This window comes from Notolepis coatsorum (genome assembly GCF_963971535.1).
Source record: "Notolepis coatsorum genome assembly, chromosome: 11".
In the NCBI taxonomy this organism is placed as follows: Eukaryota; Metazoa; Chordata; class Actinopteri; order Aulopiformes; family Paralepididae; genus Notolepis; species Notolepis coatsorum.
In genome coordinates this window covers 95,676,127-95,696,126 of record NC_140175.1, presented here as the reverse complement: position 1 = coordinate 95,696,126, position 20,000 = coordinate 95,676,127, and the positions used below count along the sequence as shown (strand labels likewise).

The 20,000-nt window shown below is 44.5% G+C and overlaps 1 protein-coding gene across 1 annotated transcript in view; it reads right to left on the bottom strand.

The window, feature by feature from the left end:
• Nucleotides 1-20,000, bottom strand: part of LOC311237205 (uncharacterized protein) — a gene marked incomplete at its 5' end in the record, with an annotated part of 93,435 nt that overhangs the window by 45,665 nt on the left and 27,770 nt on the right. The window contains 3 exon segments of the mRNA XM_084325014.1: nucleotides 7,069-7,085; nucleotides 7,088-7,111; nucleotides 17,008-17,065. Coding sequence (XP_084181140.1) covers nucleotides 7,069-7,085; nucleotides 7,088-7,111; nucleotides 17,008-17,065 — 99 coding nt within the window.

Genomic DNA, 20,000 nt, shown 5'->3' with positions numbered 1-20,000 from the left:
TAATGGGCTGGATTGGCTCACGGAGCGCTGCCGTGCCGCCGGCCAAACACTGAAGGACAAGTGTGCGATGGTCACAGCCAGAGAGCGCACACTGACACATCTGGGTCTCATCAAATCATCACAGCGGACTAATTGAGGTCTCAATGGATTTTCCGCTTCCCTCTTTAAGTCACCGACAGCAGAAAGACCCAATGGAATGGATGCGCTGATACGTTACCCAATCAATAGCCGTGTTTTTTCTTTCTCCCCGGCCCCTGTTTGGCCGATGCCGATCGCTGGAGGATTTCATACAAAGCGAAAGGAACAAAACAGCATAGGCTTTTCAGACATGCCTATCTGCCCCATTCATTCATTGATCTTTATTTAACCCTTTCACTACCACACTACAGACGGTTAACCTTTCACTACCACACTACAGAAGGTTAACCCTTTCACTACCACACTACAGACGGTTAACCTTTCACTACCACACTACAGAAGATTAACCCTTTCACTACCACACTACAGACGGTTAACCGTCTGTAGTGTGGTAGTGAAAGGGTTAACCCTTTGAGGTGTGGCAGTGAAAGGGTTAACCAGTCGGCAGTGTGAAAGGGTTCATCTTGAACAATCATTGAGAGCAAGCTCTCATTTGCAATGACGTCGAGAGAGGTACAATACACAATAGAAACAGAAATCAAACGGTTGGCTATTATAGCTTTAAACTGGCCAATGTATACTAAAGTGTTGAGTTTTATAAAGTGCTTTGCAAAACATTCCACGCGTGTCGGGGGGGGGGGGGGGGCACAGGAGCTAAAAACAGATTGTCCTAATTCAGTGCTCACTCTGGGGACCTTAATCGTAAGCCAATCACCAGAGTGAGTGTGATACGGTCCAGAGCTCCAGACCAGTAATGAAGTGATGGAAGATCATCAATGATGGCTTTAACAGATGCCAGTGCAAGGCACGTCGCTCTCTACCAGGGACAACTACCCAGCCTCATCATACAGGATACAATGATGGGTACCATAACTGTCGAAGGTCAGAATGATATACAGAAAAACCAAAGGTTTTTAGAGCGGAAGCAGCCGCATGTCTATAAATTACGTCTCCATAATCCAAAACAGACTGGAAAATAGCTAAGCAGAGGAAAATAGCTTTAGTTTCTGTACAAAAAGGAAACCTGGTTATCTACATGGCATTTAAATGTACATTTCTCATCAAGCCAGATGCCAAGATATTTATATTCTCTCAATAATAGACCCATTCAAAGTGGATATGTGCAAACTTTTGGCTCTAGAGAACAGCGGGGAAATACCATTGCATTGAGTACCAGTTTAACATTTACAACATAACAAGTGCATCCTGCAAAATATTAAATGAGAGTTGTCGTTTTTTCAACGGCTAATTGTACAGAGTCAGCAACACAATAGACAATAGTGTCATTCACATAGAGATGAGCCCGATGACCCCTCAATGAACAGACAATAGCATTAATATAAATAGTAAATAAGACTGGCCCCAGGATTGAACCCTGCAGTACACCTTTTGTAATGGGCAAGAGTTCTGACTGGACATTCACTTGGATAAATAGCTCTGAAACCATTTGCAAGCAGATGTGTCAGAGACAACATTCATTAACCTTTGCAATAGGAGAGTCATCGACTGTATCAAATTCTTTGTTTTGACAGAACTACAAAAATAACTACAAAAATAACTACAAAAAGAACTACAAAAAGGGCAGCACCGTGTTGTCAAGGTCAGATACTATGGGCTAGATCCACAAAGAATGGATTGCACGGTGCTAATTGCACCCTTACTTACAATTAATTATGAATTGAAAATGGGGGACCCTGACGTAAACAAGACGAAAGTCTTTCTCCGGTCTGCATCCCAATTGTGTGTATTGAGCCGTACTGTATTGTACCCATTCTGCAATCTGTTCAATACAATGTTCATTCAATCAATCACCTGCGCGATGATTGATTGAACGGACATTTTATTAACAGATTGCAGAATGGGTACAATACAGTACGGCTCAATACACATGTACAATTGTTAAGGGGATGCAGACCAGAGAAAGACTTTCATCTTGTTTACATCAGGGTCCCCCATTTTCAATTCATAATTAATTGTAAGTAAGGGTGCAATCCATTCTTTGTGGATCTAGCCCTGTATGATTTACAACCAGAGTAGTTGCTGTGATAGTGCTATGTTTTGCTCTAAAAACGGATTGATGTGGGCTTTATAGAGTGATCTGAAAGAAAGGTTTTGAGGTGATCATTTACCAGTGATTCCAGGATTTTCTTTCCGGACAGAATAGCTTGGATATTGGTCGGTAGTTATTTTGATGACTTATATCTGCACCTTTATGCAACGGAAGAACATGAGCTATTTTCCAGATACTAGGAACTATACATGACGACAATGAAAGATTAAAGATATGTGTTATTTGTTCTGTAATTAATGGAACAGCTGACCTGAGGAAAGAAGGGGTCCAGCTTATCCTCTCCAGTTGATTTCCTGGTACCAATGTTCTGAAGTGCTTCAAAAACAACACTGTGAGAGGAAGGCATGCCTCACAGCGTGTACCAGCTCATAGTATAATTACAATATATATAATTATTATCAAACAAATGACCGGCTTCCACAAAGTGCCTATTAAAGGCCAGACAAATCTCTTTCTGCTCAGATATTATACCATTACATTTTAGATGCGTAGGTAAAGCAGTACTGATATTTCTCTGGAATTTACAGAGGATCTGAATATGAGCTATTGATAATAATAAATTAAATAATAGTTCACCTCAGATGTACATTTATTTTGAAGCCTAAATAATGACCAATGGGAAGGGTCTCTCTCAGGCAAGAGACCAGGGCTCTGTTTCTTTCTCTAAATAAATCAGAAAGTTCAGGTGAGAACCACAGGGTTATCATAAATAGTTTTGAAAGGGGCATGTTTATTGATAATTGAGAGAAAGGTCTTTGTGAAAGAAATCCAGAGCTAATTCAACACGAGGGATGTCAGCAGTGTAGTGTCTCTGACTACAGATCCAGACACACCATGGCATCGTGAGAGTAGGGAGATACACTTCCTGTAGCAAACATCACAAAGCACCACAACATGTCACCTGGGCCCCGTTCCCCGTACCTGGATAACTGAGTTAGCCGGATAACTTTCGGTCAAGTCTGACTTAAGCCGGACCTTCCCATTCCCCGAAGCTGGATTGTCTAAATCACCATGACAACAGATCAAAAAGTTTGAGCCTGGTCGAGAGCAGGCTTAAGTTCAGTTAGCCGGATGAACCATGGCCACGCCCCCGCAAAGAAGTGACAGCTCGTTTCCTGAAATGATTCTCACAGTCTAGGATCTGCATTATACCATTCTGAATTACGTTTCTGTGCTTCGTTTTCCTAGAGGGGGCTTTTGAAATGTATAATAATAGAACTAAATGCTGATAATAAATCATATTGAGCCTATAGATTTACTTTGTCCTAAATAAAATATACGGCGCTCGGAGTCGCGATACACGCTGCATGTGGTTATTTTAATAACGGCTCATTGCAAATGTGAATCCCGCAGGGATATTTTTTATTTTTTGGCTCTGATTAGTTTCATATATTAATCTCCGCTGTAGATTTGCTTAACGGAGCGCCGGATTGTGTTTCATTCAAGCATAAAATTGAAGTGTCTATGCGGGGATTGTGGTTTTTGTGTGATATTGTAACTGGGATTTAAATGTCTGATGAGATGCGCTGTTTGACGGATTTGAGAAATTGAATGAGCCGTTGACGTCACATTAATGCATTTGAGAATAAAGAGATAAAACTTCTTTTTTTGGTAAGAAAAATATTCTAAACACGGGTCTCTCGTCCATTAATGCATAAACAATGAGTATATCACGTCTGGCACAGTGGCGCAGCGGCTAGTGCTGAATCCTGGCAACCGGGCGACCGGTGTTCGAAACCCCGCGTTTCCAATATAATTTTTTTGGAATATAATATTAATGATTATACGCAAAAGTAGCCTAGTTTTAAGTTAAAATATTATAAATCTACATGCATTGAGGATGTCATTCTTTATATAGCTCTCAACGTGCACCAAATTGAATTATTCCTACATTGCAAAAAGAAGGAAAAGACTAGGAGAAGTGGGATTCGAACCCGGGCCGCCTGTGTGAAAGTCAAAAGCAGAAACCATTACACCACAGTGTAGATAAGTAAAAGATCCACCATACATCAATCAATGGGTAAGAGAGCCGTATCCTTATTCTGCATAACAGTTTAACTAATTATTTTCGCTAGCAAGATCTCATTTGATTATCCATTCCATAAACCTACTGCCAGCAGGCAAGTTTAAAGAAATATAATCTGATTGATTGGGGTAATGAGGGACTTAAAATTAGCCGATAGATAACGCATTTAACTTGTCGGCGAGGCGATTGAGCCGTACTGCAACCTGTTAATAAAGTTTTAAATCAATTAATCAATCAATGCCGTTAGAAAATCAGGATCTCTGCTATCGATACGTGATGGCTTTTCAACTGAAGCGGCCGCGCGCACTTATCCTGGGTCTCAAGTCTGGTTTGAGTTAACGAGACTGAATCCACCTTCGAGGAACAGGAAAATCCCGGCTTCAAACATCGGGTTAACTGAATCTGGATAATGGGACTCTTGATCGACTTAGTTGAACCAGGTACGGGGAATAGGGCCCTGGCCCTCGAATTTTAAACAACAACATTTACAAAATTCTACAATCAGCCAAACAGTGCCCACCATAGATATACAATGGGCCCGACTCTTCTAACCCGTTCACCGCCACACTACCAAAGGGTTAACCCTTTCACAGCGACAATACAGAAGGTTAACCCTTTCACTGCCACACGGCAGAGGGTTAACCCTGTTCACGACCACACTACAGAAGGTTAACCCTTTCCACTGCCACACACTAGATGGTTAAACGCATCATCAGCCCATAATGATTGACTGCTGATATATATATATGGTGCCTCATTACCAAACAGAAGTCATTGTGTCACTGTGATTCTGTTGCTGAGCCCAGCTGTGTCCATCCACACTGTTCTGAGATCTGAGATCTGAAGGCTGTTATCAGCATTGAATACATTACCTCCCTTTCTCCTCCTTCTCCCTTTTAATGTTTGCCCGTAAGGAGCAAGCCACACAGACAGTGGCCTTAGCACAGTGTGTTACCGACTTATCTGTTTGTCCATAATGTGTGCGCAGCTGTGTGTGTGTGTGTGTGTGTGTGTGTGTGTGTGTGTGTGTGTGTGTGTGTGTGTGTGTGTGTGTGTGTGTGTGTTTTGAAGTTTAGTTGCTGCTGAGAGGGATGAAACGGTCACTCCAGGTTCATAGAGCACCGGGGATCTGTACGACATGAGTTTAGACAGACGCAGAGAGAGGAAGAGGAAGGAGGAGAGGAAGGGGGAGAGAGTAGCAGGGTTCTCCACCCTCTCAATCCTTCTCTTTCTAGTGTCTGTGTATTCCTGACCCAAACTAACCCTCTTCCTGTTTTTCATCAGCCTTCAGTCTGACACAGCACACACACACACATACACACAGCACACACAGCACACACACACACGCACAGCACACACACACACACACACACACACACACACATACACACACGCAAACAGCACACACACACACACACACACACAATGCCGCTTGGAGAGTGTGATGGGGCACATCGCCATGGCCCCCGTATCAACCAGAACACCTGCTGAGTAGTGACCTACGGTGTGTGCGGACAGACACTTGCAGCCAATGAGCCCCACAAAATAACCTCACACCACGTCCAGGTCCCCCTCCTCCGCCCCCCCCCCCCCCCACCCCCCCCCCCCCCCCCCTGCCGGCACACCTCCTCCACAGTCTATAAATATCTATCTATTGTAAAAGGGCTATGAAACAGCGTCTACAATATGTCATATCTACTGTTGAGGTAACCGTGGTAACCGACATTCCAATTGTCACCGGGAACTGGGGGGGGGGGGGGGGGGGCAGAGATGCCTCCTCCAGTGGCTGTTTATGTATTTATATCCCCGGGGAGCGTCTCAGCCTCGCTGGCCGGGCCTGTTGTATGCTGGTGGCCGGATTGGATGGATGGATGGATGCAGCGGAAGCGGAGCCCAGAGCCCACAGCTGTAATCAGACGGGGGCCTCCAGAGCCCCAATTACAGGCCCGGCACCAAACCGCCGGTGGCCCAGAATAGAGCAGGAGGAGCAGGGGGCAGACGGTATAGGAAGGCGGGCCGGCGACGGGGGAGAAACCAGCGGCAACGTTATAATCAGGCGTCATTATATGCGGGCCGCCGGGGCTGGACGGGGCACATGGAGGGCCGAGAGGGGGGAGGGGGGGGGGTCCCTCCCGCTTTTTAACGAAGCTAAATTAGAGAGAGCTTCTTAGAAGAGCACCGGATTCCTCCTTGTCAGGGCCTGTCGGCTGACGGTCGCTGAGTCATTTATAGGCCGGTGTCATGTGAGGTAGTGGGAGGGACTTCCTGTGTAGCACGTGAACTGCCTCACAGCCTGACGCTGGTATATAATAAACCCAGCAGGCATATTCTTCACACAGCTATGGCATACTAATTATACTCACATTTAACACACATAAGACACAGACACACTGTTTTATACTCACATTTAACACACAAAGACACTGTTTTATACTCACATTTAACACACAAAGACACAGACACCCTGTTTTATACTCACATTTAACACACAAAGACACTGTTTTATACTCACATTTAACACACAAAGACACTGTTTTATACTCACATTTAACACACAAAGACACAGACACCCTGTTTTATACTCACATTTAACACACAAAGACACAGACACACTGTTTTATACTCACATTTAACACACAAAGACACAGACACCCTGTTTTATACTCACATTTAACACACAAAAGACACAGACACACTGTTCTATACTCACATTTAACACACAAAGACACAGACACACTGTTTTATACTCACATTTAACACACAAAGACACAGACACACTGTTTTATACTCACATTTAACACACAAAGACACAGACACACTGTTCTATACTCACAATGAGGCCGAGAACTCGCTAGGACCAGGGGCTCCCATCAAACCTAGGAGGAAGAGAGAGAGAGAGAGAGAGAGAGAAGAGAGAGAGAGAGAGAGAGAGAGAGAGAGAGAGAGAGAGAGAGAGAGAGAGAGAGAGAGAGAGAGAGATGGAGAAGGAGCAAGTTTCTGGGGTTATTGGCTTTTTTTTAAACAAACACACTCAGAAGAGAGGCTCAGTGTTCATCTGAGCCCGTGAGAGGGGGCAGTGTGTGTGTAGGTGTGTGTGTGTGTGTGTGTGTGTGGGGGGGGGGTGAAGGTGAAGGGAGGGGGGTCTGAGCCCATCATTCTGCTGTCGCTTGTAGGGAGAGAGACAGAGGGAGACAGAGAGAGGGAGACAAAGAGAGAGAGAGAGAGAGACATAGAGAGAGAGAGAGAGAGAGAGAGAGAGAGAGAGAGAGAGAGAGAGAGAGAGAGAGGGAGACAAAGAGAGAGAGACATAGAGAGAGAGACATATATATAGAGAGAGAGAGAGGAGAGAGAGAGAGAGAGAGAGAGAGAGGAGAGAGAGAGAGAGAGAGAGAGAGAGAGAGAGAGAGAGGAGAGAGAGAGAGAGAGAGAGAGAGAGAGAGAGAGAGAGAGAGAGAGAGAGAGAGAGAGAGAGAGAGAGAGAGAGAGAGAGAGAGAGAGAGAGAGAGAGAGAGAGAGAGAGGTTGCTGAGGGACACAGGGAGGTTTGTTGTCTCTCTGCCGTGCCTGTTTCCTCCTGCCGTGCCGGCCAGATGAAAGGAGCACTCTCTCCCGCTAACTTACTTCGACTTAAGAGAAAAAAAAGAAAGAAAGAGAGGTGATAGAGGAGAAGAAGAAATGAGATACAGCGGGCTGGTCTCTCCACAGGCCTCCCCTGCCGTATCTCCTCTGCCTCGCAGGAAGAAGAGGAGAAATAGTACAGTATAGGTCAGAGTCTTGAGAGCAGTGGCTCTGCCCATACAGTGTAATACAGCTTTTATGTATTACAGTATAATTATATATAACTATAGTATATTAGAAGCCTGTGTTTAAATTGTGATTTAATTTGTATTGTATCTAGAGAGCATACATTAGTGTGGGGTAGTGTAAGGCATGGGAAATTAATATGGAATATATATATATATATGATCAATAAAAAATAAAAAATAAATACTAGGGATGCGGGGCGGCTACGTGGCGTAGTGGGCAAGGCGCTCGCCACGAATGATGGAGACGCTGGGCTCGGCTGTTCGAGCCCAGCGCTCCACATTGCTTTCAGTTTAGCTGGTCGTTCATACTAATACACATTGGCCGTGTTAGGGGGTGGGAAACTGATGGGTGGGGATCGGGCGTTGTGGACAGCGACTCCTACAGGTCGGTTGGTGCGCCTGCGCAGTAGAATCAGGAAGTGTCGGGGGCAGCGTGAGCCTCCCACGCGTTACTCCTCACCACTGAGAGATGGAGCTGCGCAGGTGCAAAGATGCGACTGCTGTTACCTCAAGTACCGGAGGGGACTTGTGCTATGTATGACTTAGTCCACATAGCGGGCGGCTTGTGGGAGGCAAGAAACAGCGTTCGTGACAGGGGAGGGTTGAATTGGACGATACGAAATTGGGATGGGAGAAAATATAGAAAAAAATGGGAGAAAAGGTGGATCAAAAAAATAAATAATACTAGAGATGCTCGATATTGGCTTTTTTACCGATACCGATATACCGATATTGTCCAACTCTTAATTTCCGATACCGATATCAACCGATACCAATATATGCAGGGTCCCCCCCCCCCCCCCCCAAAAAAACCGAATAATCTCAGGTAATTAACATTACATATCTCTTGTTGTGGAATTAACACAACATTATGCATACTTTTGACAATAAATAAAATCAGAATGTGTTCTTACTTGCTTGCCTGGGTAAATAAAGGTTATAGAAATGTAAAAAGGAAAAAAAAAAACATGTTTTTTTGAAAACCGATACCGATAGTTTCCGATATCACATTTTAATGCCAATATTGGCCGATAATATCGGTAGGCCGATAATATCGGACATCCCTAAAAAATACACATATATATATAGGAAAGAGGCCATATGTCTGTAAAATATCTGTATGAAAAGATGCAGTATAGGAATTTCCGAAAACCTTTTTCACAAGGGGACGTCCTCCCAAAAACTAATTTTAATCCAAAAGAGATTGCATCTGTGGTGAAAGTACATAAACATGGATATGGAAGGACTCTCCCCGACATCCAGGATGTCGTCTAGATGGAAAGAGAGGAGCAGCATCTCTCTACTTTAGTAAACGATGCTTCTTCTGCTTCCAGACTGGATTCATTAGGGGGGGTTCAGACTCGCGCCTGCCAGACCCAGAGCAGCCACTGAACCATCGGAAAAACTAGGGACGAGCGATTAGAGGGCCTCCACAAACATGAATGCACTGTTTGTGCTGTGTGTGTGTGTGTGTGTGTGTGTGTGTGTGTGTGTGTGTGTGTGTGTGTGTGTGTGTGTGTGTGTGTGTGTGTGTGTGTGTGTGTGTGTGTGTGTGTGTGTGTGTGTGTGTGTGTGTGTGTGTTTGTGCTGTGTGTTTGTGCTGTGTGTTTGTGTGTGTGTGTGTGTGTGTGTGTGTGTGTGTGTGTGTGTGTGTGTGTGTGTGTGTGTTTGTGCTGTGTGTTTGTGCTGTGTGTTTGTGTGTTTGTGCTGTGTGTTTGTGCTGTGTGTTTGTGCTGTGTGTTTGTGTGTGTGTGTGTTTGTGCTGTGTGTGTGTGTGTGTGTGTGTGTGTGTGTGTGTGTGTGTGTGTGTGTGTGTGTGTGTGTGTGTGTGTGTGTGTGTGAGTTTGTGCTGTGTGTTTGTGTGTGTGTGTGTGTGTGTGTGTGTGTGTGTGTGTGTGTGTGTGTGTGTGTTTGTGCTGTGTGTGTGTGTGTGTGTGTGTGTGTTTGTGCTGTGTGTTTGTGTGTGTGTGTGTGTGTGTGTGTGTGTGTGTGTGTGTGTGTGTGTGTGTGTGTGTTTGTGTGTTTATAATATGTGTGGATTTGCATTTCAAAGTGGACCAATGACGGAACTTCATGCTGCTCTGTTTATGGCTTTGATTCCTGAGCGTTCGTGCCTTTGGCCTTAAGAAGTGTTTGTCTTATATAAGTATATAGACAACGCCGCATGTAAAATAATGAGATCAAATGATTAGATCCTTTCCATATGGGCAGAGTCATGCAAGATAGTTATTAACACATTGATCGCCATAAACGGCGTACGACGGGTTTGCTGGTCATGCGAATTCTGCCAAACCACGGCGTACGACGTTATTGAGATCATATTTCATTTTTTTCGCCATGGTATTCATAATTCCCTCACCCAGCCTCGGCTGAGACAGTGGGACTCTGCACAACAGTGCAACGCTTCCATAACCGCCGCCTGGTGGATGATCGGGCGAGTTACAACCGGAAATGGATCTGGTGATCTCGGTGCATCTGGAAAATCCGTCCGGCAGTCACATATTGTTGCGGGACTCTAGACACACATCCGTGTATATGGATCGCTGCCATAACTCAATAATCGATATGATTTGGGCGTTTATTGCGCCATACAAACCGGAAATGGATCTAGTCGATCAACGTCAAATAAGTGGGATCTTTTTCCTCCAGTCTCATCGGCGAACGGTAAGAGGACAGTAACGTTATTTTCAAGGCGATTGTACATTTCTTTATTTACAAACCATCTGATCAATAAATCAACCCATACTACATAAAGCATTTACTGACGATCACGGAATTATAAACGACCCCCCCCCCCCGTTCATCCGCGCATGATGAGTCATAACGTTTAGGATCATGTACAGTTGAAATTTTTATCGGCAATAAACGGCAGTTGATAATCTATATATGCGTTTATGCCTATAACTCACGTTCTAGGAATTACTGCAGAAAACGATAAAAACATACTTATATTCTAGACGGTATTTTTGGAAGAATCTATGAATGAAAAAGCATAACGTTCCTACATCCTGAACGATAGATAATCGATGTTGAATGGGCCATAGTAATGTCAATTTAGCAATACAATTTAAAAAGTTATAGCCCTGCAAAGAAGGTGAACATCTCCATAGGCTTAGGCTGAGGTTAGACTAGTGTATTCCTGGCGTTTTTTTATACGTTTTTGACGACGTTTGATGTCCTATCTACACAGAAACGCGTTTTTTGGCGTTTTTTTGTGGATACGGCTGAAACGCAAAATTGTGTTTGCGTTTGGAGATACGCAAAAAAACGAGTCGACAAACAGCGTGTAGTCAGCACGCTACCGTTGTTGCGAAAACGCCCATGCGCAGTAGATACCATCTGCGTGCCCTTCCGGTGACAGCAGAGTGTGTGTGTGTGTGTTTGCTTGGGACAGAGCTCCGTGTCCCAAATAGCTTCAGCTACCATGTGTTGTCAAGTTATTGTTATAAGGACCCCAGTCCAAGCTACAACAGTCTGCATTCCCTTAACAATTGTTTGTATTGAGCCGTATTGTATTGTACCCATATGCAATATGTTAAATAAAGTTTACATCCATTCATTCTGCTAGCATTACCGATTGCATGAGCTGGCTAACGTGAGCTATCAGGATTCAGACCCTGTTAGCTCAGAGTTCCTCTTTCAACTTAACAAGCATTAAACAAAATGGCCCAGTCATCTATTCACCTTTGTTTAATACACACAGCGTTGTCTCTAATGTTATCTAACTACTGATAGCTCGCGATATCATCAGTTTCGTGCTGGCTAAGTAGCGTGAGCTAACGTTAGCTTCTAGCCACAATGCTATATTGTTATAATGGCATACTCCATTGACGTTAGCATGCAGCTAACAATGCTACCGCTAACAATGCTACCGAGCGTTTTTTAGACTAAAACTATCCGCTCTTGGTGGTCACTTGTGTTGATGTTAGTTTTGTTTCATCAACAAATGACAAGCAGAACACACAGTGAATGTATCCGTTTTGTTTATTGCACTTTTATTAGGCTTTGCTGAAAGATTATTGCTGCATTGAGTAAACAAGATGGTGGCGCGGCATAGGCTGCCTTATTGACATTTCTTTGCTGGAGCTTCCACCAGGAAGTGTATTGGCACATTCGTTCTGATTGGCTGAAATTGCCTTCATGTTTGCCACCTACTGCCACCTACTGCTTTGGCAGTGTACTACATCAGTGTGCTTGGCTGACAAAAACGAAAAAAAAACGAAAGTGTGACTCGAGGCGCATGACGTCGCGGCGATACGCGGCGATGCGTATAAGAAAACAATACGAAGATGATACGAAAGGTGTAACCTCAGCCTTAGACTGGTGGCAGTGATCATACATTGATGGATAGAAGCGTGGCAGTCAATGTGTTAATAGTCTCTGACAGGGAAAACTACCAGCATACAATCTGCCCTCTCTCTCTGCCCTCTCTCTCTCCCCCTCCCTCTCTCTCTCTGCCCTATTTCTCTCCATCTCTCTCTCTCTCTCTCTCTCTCTCTCTCTCTCCCCCTCCCTCTCTCTCTCTGCCCTCTTTCTCTCCATCTCTCTCTCTCTCTCTCTCGTCCCCTCCCTCTTTCTCCTGCCCTCTCTCCCTCTCTCTCTCTTTCTCTACCTCCCTCTCTGCCCTACTTTCTTAACTCTGAAAGTACCCTACCGCTCTCACCTCTGCCATACCCATTTCTGTCTATGTGACTCGCCCATTCCGATCGATATGTCACTTCATACACACTGTACCTCATATATCTCATACTCTCTGTACCTCATATCTCTCATTCTCTCTGTACCTCATATATCTCATACTCTCTCTGTACCTCATATCTCTCATACTCTCTCTGTACCTCATATCTCTCATACTCTCTGTACCTCATATCTCTCATACTCTCTGTACCTCATATCTCTCATACTCTCTGTACCTCATATATCTCATACTCTCTCTGTACCTCATATCTCTCATACTCTCTCTGTACCTCATATCTCTCATACTCTCTGTACCTCATATCTCTCATACTCTCTGTACCTCATATCTCTCATACTCTCTGTACCTCATATATCTCATACTCTCTGTACCTCATATCTCTCATACTCTCTGTACCTCATATCTCTCATACTCTCTGTACCTCATATCTCTCATACTCTCTGTACCTCATATCTCTCATACTCTCTGTACCTCATATCTCTCATACTTTCTGTACCTCATATCTCTCATACTCTCTGTACCTCATATCTCTCATACTTTCTGTACCTCATATCTCTCATACTCTCTGTACCTCATATCTCTCATACTCTCTGTACCTCATATCTCTCATACTCTCTGTACATCATCCCTCTCATACACTCTCTGTGCGCCCTCGTCTCCCCTATGTTACTAACCCACGTATATTATGAGTACAAAGCACCCACTTAGTTTTTATCTACTCCCCGTGTAAATACTTTGTTGGCTCGCCGCTCTCGACCCGAGGCCGTGCGTCCGCTGCCGCGCTCCGCGCCTCTCTCCCCGCTGCTGCTGCCGCGCCGCGACGCTTCATTAAATTCCACTCTGTGAATTCCGCCTGCGTGAATAATCTGTTTAGGCTTAACGAGATTAATCCACATCAGTCTCTGTTGGCCTGTCTTTACCGTAATGAGGAAAATAATTACTCCCGAAGACGTCCTGCTACTTACTTAATTTACTGTTCTTGGATATTATTGCTGGATGTGCATGTATTTGTGCACGTGTGTGACCATGTGTGTGTGTGTGTGTGTGTGTGTGTGTGTGTGTGTGTGTGTGTGTGTGTGTGTGTGTGTGTGTGTGTGTGTGTGTGTGTGTGTGTGTGTGTGTGTGTGTGTGTGTGTGTGTGTGTGTGTGTGTGTGTGTGTGTGTGTGTGTGTGTGTGTGTGTGTGCATCCCCGTGTGTGTCTTACAGGATGTGTGTATGGGGAGCTTAGCGGCCCATTTCACATAAGTGTTGAATGGAAAAGGAGGGGGGTTATTTGGAAGCCAAGCCAAATAGCGGGTTTTTTTCTTTTTTTTCTCCTCTTAGCGGGTTTTGAAACAACAACACACCAATTAAAATGATCAGTAACCAAGAGGGGAATGGGCCGCTTTAAAAACCCAGCAGTAAACTCCGTCCGGAGCTCTTAAAAAAACCTCACTTCAAACAAAACAGGAAAAACACCGGGACAAACCTGTCCAGGCCTCCCAGGCCCGTTTCCCATCAGTGCGTCGCTGAACGCAGGGTTCCCACAGACAATGCAAAATGGAATTCAAGGACTTTCAAGGACTTTCTTAAGCACTATTTTTCATTTAAAAAGGCGTTTAAAAGGATACAATTCACTTTTAAATGCAGTTTTTTATAGAAAAGACAATCTGATCCAATATGTATGGCTTAAAACCAATTTCCGACAATTAGTTACACTTTAAATAAAATATATATATTTCTTTATTCAGAACAATTGTATCATGGATGAACAAAACTTCCAATGCGAATGGTTGATTTGAATTTCAAGGACCATTTAAGCACCTTGTTAAAAAAAATTGCTGTTTTCAAGGAATTCCAGGCCTTGACCTTTTTTGGTAAAATAATCAAGCACTTTAAGCACTTCAAGGACCTTGTGCGAACCCTGTGAAAGTGTCACAGTCCAAAATTCCCAGTGTGTAAAATGTCAGGGGAGAGTCTCTCTGTGTGTGTGTGTGTGCGTGCGCACGCATATGTGTGTGTGTGCGCTCGCTAGACTTCTGGATGTTGTGGTCAGTTATAAGTGCTCTTAAAATTGTCACCCCATTAAAGGGTGAGAATGAGAGCGATGGAAAGTGGCTTTTTCACAGGAAGAAGACAAACTGAGTCCTGCACCACGACTACATTACACCACGTGATGAATGAAGCTTATGTTTTAACACGTTTGCTTTTCGAGCCAGTAATAATGATGTCTGTGTCCTGAAGCGTTTTCGTTTTGAGTGCACGAGCGCGCGGGTGTGTTTTTTTCGGCGCCCCTCCAACCTCGGCAAGCTCGGCGTATCGTAGGAGAATCAGACTTTCCCATTCGCAACTCCCTCTTGGACCGGGCCGCTCACGCTGCACTCACAGAGTCACGTTTACTATGTTTCCCGATGTGACTCGAAGGCTGCCAGTACCAGCGTTTCACTGTGGCACTGAATTACATAATAATAATACATCTATTTTATATAGCGCTTTTCCAGATGCTCAAAGACGCTTTACATGGGTAGAAGAGACAAAACTATAGTGAAACAAAAACAGAACAAAAATAATACATGACAAAATTAAATAAAATAACCCACAGAATTAGAGGTCAAAAGCAAGATTGGGTTTTGAGGGCTGATTTAAAAGATGTCAGGGTGTTTGCATCACGGATATGGCTGGGGAGGGCATTCCAGAGGGAGGGGGCAGCAGCAGCAAAGGCCTTGTCGCCCCCCAGGTCCGGAGCCTGATCATGGGAGGTGTTAGGAGGTTGGCAGACCTAAGGCGACGGGTGGGGCGTGTGACGGTGGAGGAGGTGGGACAGGTAGGGAGGGGCAAGGTTGTTGAGGGCTTTAAATGTGATGAGAAGTATTTTAAATTGTATCCTGTACTTGATCGGAAGTCAATGCTTATTATGTGTATAGGATTCTGTGAACGGGATAACCTCCAGTGGCCGATTTGACACCCATGGAAATGTGCTTTTACCACCAGTATCCACCCCCCCCCCAACCCCCCCACCCCCCACCCGCCTTGTGATTCTTTATCAATAATTGCAAACCAAGGAAACTATAAAAGAAGGAAGGGTCATCACGTCACTGCGTAGCACATGGACTCACATTGGCGCCAAGTGTGGACACGTTGAGTTCGGCCGACATGGAGTTGAATGGTATCGGCCGTCTCCTCGTTTATGACCCGTCATTTAAACAGGTTATTACCTCGGATGTCAGAATCATCAGCAATTTGTTGCAACGTTAACTAGCTCACGTTTGATATGTTGGTTGATGTATATTTCCTCAGATAGCTGGTATATTTAGAATTTTAATACAACTGGCACCAAAGTCTGGCACCACGCAGAGCATAGAACGTTGGCAATCCGACGTGACGACCCTTCCTTGTTTTATAGTTTCCTTGTTGCAAACAGGCAACACTGGATCGAAAGAAATGACCTTATTATCTCAGTCGCCGCGATTGGGTTTGGTATTTGTGTTTGACGTTGGACTGTGAGACTGATGGCAGCTGAATGAAAGCGAAGTGAATGACATTATGATGCAGAAACCGGGACCAATATTGGTGATGGCCTCTGAACAGACTCAGGGATACGTGTACATAGGAAGAACTAGAGACGACACACAAAAGCGACATGTGATTCCAACCAAGTGCACCAGAAAGAGACAGAGGGGGAGGACAGGGTTAGTGTTAGTGGAGGACTGTGAGTAATACGAATAACAGTAAAAATTACTTTGTAAAGAAACTCAAAGTATTAAGAGCGATGCACTGCTCTGTTGTTCTATTAAGTGTTACAAGCGATGCTGTGAATGTTATTATATACTTTTATTGAACTATTTTATCACACGTTTTACTCTGTCTATTCTATTTTATTATTTTTATTACTGAATGAAACCGTAAACAGAGAGGCCTATTGGGATGTTAGATCCTAATGTGAAAAACTGTGATTTACCTGACCTTGCAACCTCTCTATCTTTTTTATGCTCGCTTATGCCTGTATTTTTTACTGCTGTGAAGCACTTTGAACTGCAATTTCTGTATGAGAAGTGCTATACAAATAAAGTTATTATTATTAATAATGTGTGTGAAGACGTACATACATGTGCATGTGTGTGTGTGTGTGTGTGTGTGTGTGTGTGTGTGTGTGTGTGTGTGTGTGTGTGTGTGTGTGTGTGTGTGTGTGTGTGTGTGTGTGTGTGTGTGTGTGTGTGTGTGTGTGTGTGTGTGTGTGTGTGTGTGTGTGTGTGTGTGTGTGTGTGTGTGTGTGTGTGTTAGAGCATGTCACTTACTGGCTCCCCGTCCGGTCCTGGTGGTCCTCGCTCCCCAAAGTCCCCTGGAAACCCCTGGAGGAGAAAGAGCAACTTTACTGTCCTACTGTACTCTTAAAGGGTTAACCTTCCACTACCACACTACAGAAGGTTAACCTTCCACTACCACACTACAGAAGATTAACCTTCCACTACCACACTACAGAAGGTTAACCTTTCACTACCACACTACAGAAGGTTAACCTTTCACTACCACACTACAGAAGGCTAACCTTTCACTACCACACTACAGAAGGTTAAGCTTTCACTACCACACTACAGAAGGTTAACCTTCCACTACCACACTACAGAAGGTTAACCTTCCACTACCACACTACAGAAGGTTAACCTTCCACTACCACACTACAGAAGGTTAACCTTCCACTACCACACTACAGAAGGTTAACCTTCCACTACCACACTACAGAAGGTTAACCTTCCACTACCACACTACAGAAGGTTAACCTTCCACTACCACACTACAGAAGGCTAACCTTTCACTACCACACTACAGAAGGTTAACCTTCCACTACCACACTACAGAAGGTTAACCTTCCACTACCACACTACAGAAGGCTAACCTTTCACTACCACACTACAGAAGGTTAACCTTTCACAACCACACTACAGAAGGTTAACCTTTCACTACCACACTACAGACGGTTAACCTTTCACTACCACACTACAGAAGGTTAACCTTTCACTACCACACTACAGAAGGCTAACCTTTCACGTACCACACTACAGAAGGCTAACCTTTCACTACCACACTACAGAAGGTTAACCTTTCACTACCACACTACAGAAGGTTAACCTTTCACTACCACACTACAGAAGGCTAACCTTTCACTACCACACTACAGAAGGTTAACCTTTCACTACCACACTACAGAAGGTTAACCCTTTCACTACCACACTACAGAAGGTTAAGCCTTTCACTACCACACTACAGAAGGTTAACCTTTCACTACCACACTACAGAAGGTTAACCTTCCACTACCACACTACAGAAGGCTAACCTTTCACTACCACACTACAGAAGGTTAACCCTTTCACTGCCACACTACAGAAGGTTAACCCTTTCACTGTCACACGACAAAGGGTTAACCCTTTCACTACCATATGTACTACCAACCGTATGTAGTGTGGTAGTGAAAGGGTTAACCTTCTGTAGTGTGGTCGTGAACAGGTTAATTTAACACAGGGCTTTGGCAGGTTCAGCTACTCGCAGGATGAAAACATTTCACCATAGAAATAGAATAGAATAGAATGAAATAGAAATACTTGTATTATCCCGTGGGAAATTTGACACTGCACCAAAATGGAACGCACAGTAAATAAATCTGAATCTCTGAGTTTTAAATGTCTTTCTTGCCGCAGGGGGCTACAGCAGTTAACCAAGCACACGCTCTCACACATACCACTGGCTGTTACGCAAACCACCATAACCGCTACTGTAATTGTACAGCAATTATATCCAATTGTGCCGTGTTAAATATATATCATTGGACATTAAAAAAAAAGTCGAAATATGTACAAATTAGGTAAACGACGTCTCTATTATGATCATTAAATCCTACAGGCAGCAGAATGGGGTGTGGAAAGCATAACGGCACTATTTAGAATGAATGGTTCCTTAAATGCAAGAGACCCAGCAGCTGCAGCCAAGTGGCTATTTTAGTCCAGTTAGGAGCAAATGGCGGGTGCTAATCTGAGACATGCTAACAGGTCCTGGTGCGGTACTGCTGACGGGAGCCACAACTGCAGTCCGAAACACTGGTGCATACTGGGGGGTTACTGTCGCTAATCTAAAACACCCAGAAATTATCGTAATGGGTAGGTATGCTGTTCCGGTCACCCCCTGCTTTGTTTAGGATGCTAATTACTGTAGATACCTCCGGGAATGGGTTGGTATTTTCGGTGTAGGGTGGAGGTTCTTTAAGCTTGTGTGTATATTTATATTTCTGCCTTTCGTACCAGATGTATAATCTGGTGCTGACACAGCGTCTCTCTCTCTCTCTCTCTATGTTAAGAATATTCAAGGCAGCTTATTTTAGGAGATTGTCTTTCTGGGTAAGAGACGTTGACATTTTCGACACCGCAATTGAAACAACCGATGCAAATCTCACCGCCGGCGGTTTGTAAAACGTGCACACCGGCTTCACGGCCGACACAACACGTGGGGTCAGATCACAAGAGCGGACCGCGCGGCGCGACTGCTCGATGACAAATGTTATCCTGCGAAGTTTGCCTCTTCCATCCAGCCCGAGCGCACGTCGTGTTCTGCTCCGTCTGAATCCCCCCCGTGATAATGTCATCGACGAGGCCGCGCTGGAACAGGTCCGGGATCAGCCACGGACAAAAGGAATCACTACACACTAGTGTCACATGACAGGAGAAGCCCGTTAAAACCGAGGGCTTTTTTTTACACCGCCAAGGAATTAGCTGGAAAATCAGACGTCAAGGCATGTCAAGAGGGGCATACATCTGGGCTGGAGAGAGAACCAACGCACTGCGGATACTTGTGCTGAGACCACAGGTTGCGTTCAGGCGCGGAGAAACATGATCCGGAGAATAACTGAAGCATAATTGCAGGCGCAATGATAAATCATCAAGCATAATCGCTGCCGTATGAACGTGGAGCGAAATGTGGAAAACCCAGCGCAGCCGGCCAAAGACACAACACGGGAGAAGAAAAAGAACGGGGGCCGGTAGGAGCTTTGAAGAGAGAGAGAGAGAGAGAGAGAGAGAGAGAGAGAGAGAGAGAGAGAGAGAGAGAGAGAGAGAGAGAGAGTGAGAGAGAGAGAGAGAGAGAGAGAGAGACTAATTCCAGGTCATTTAGCGTCTGTGTTTAAATGAAGTCAGATAACCCCCTGTTCCTAAGCCATTGTGTCTGTAAAAAAGGGGATTAGGTTGCCACGGAGCAGTGCGCACTGTCAGTCCCATTACCGCTGATGCCGTGGAAGGAAGC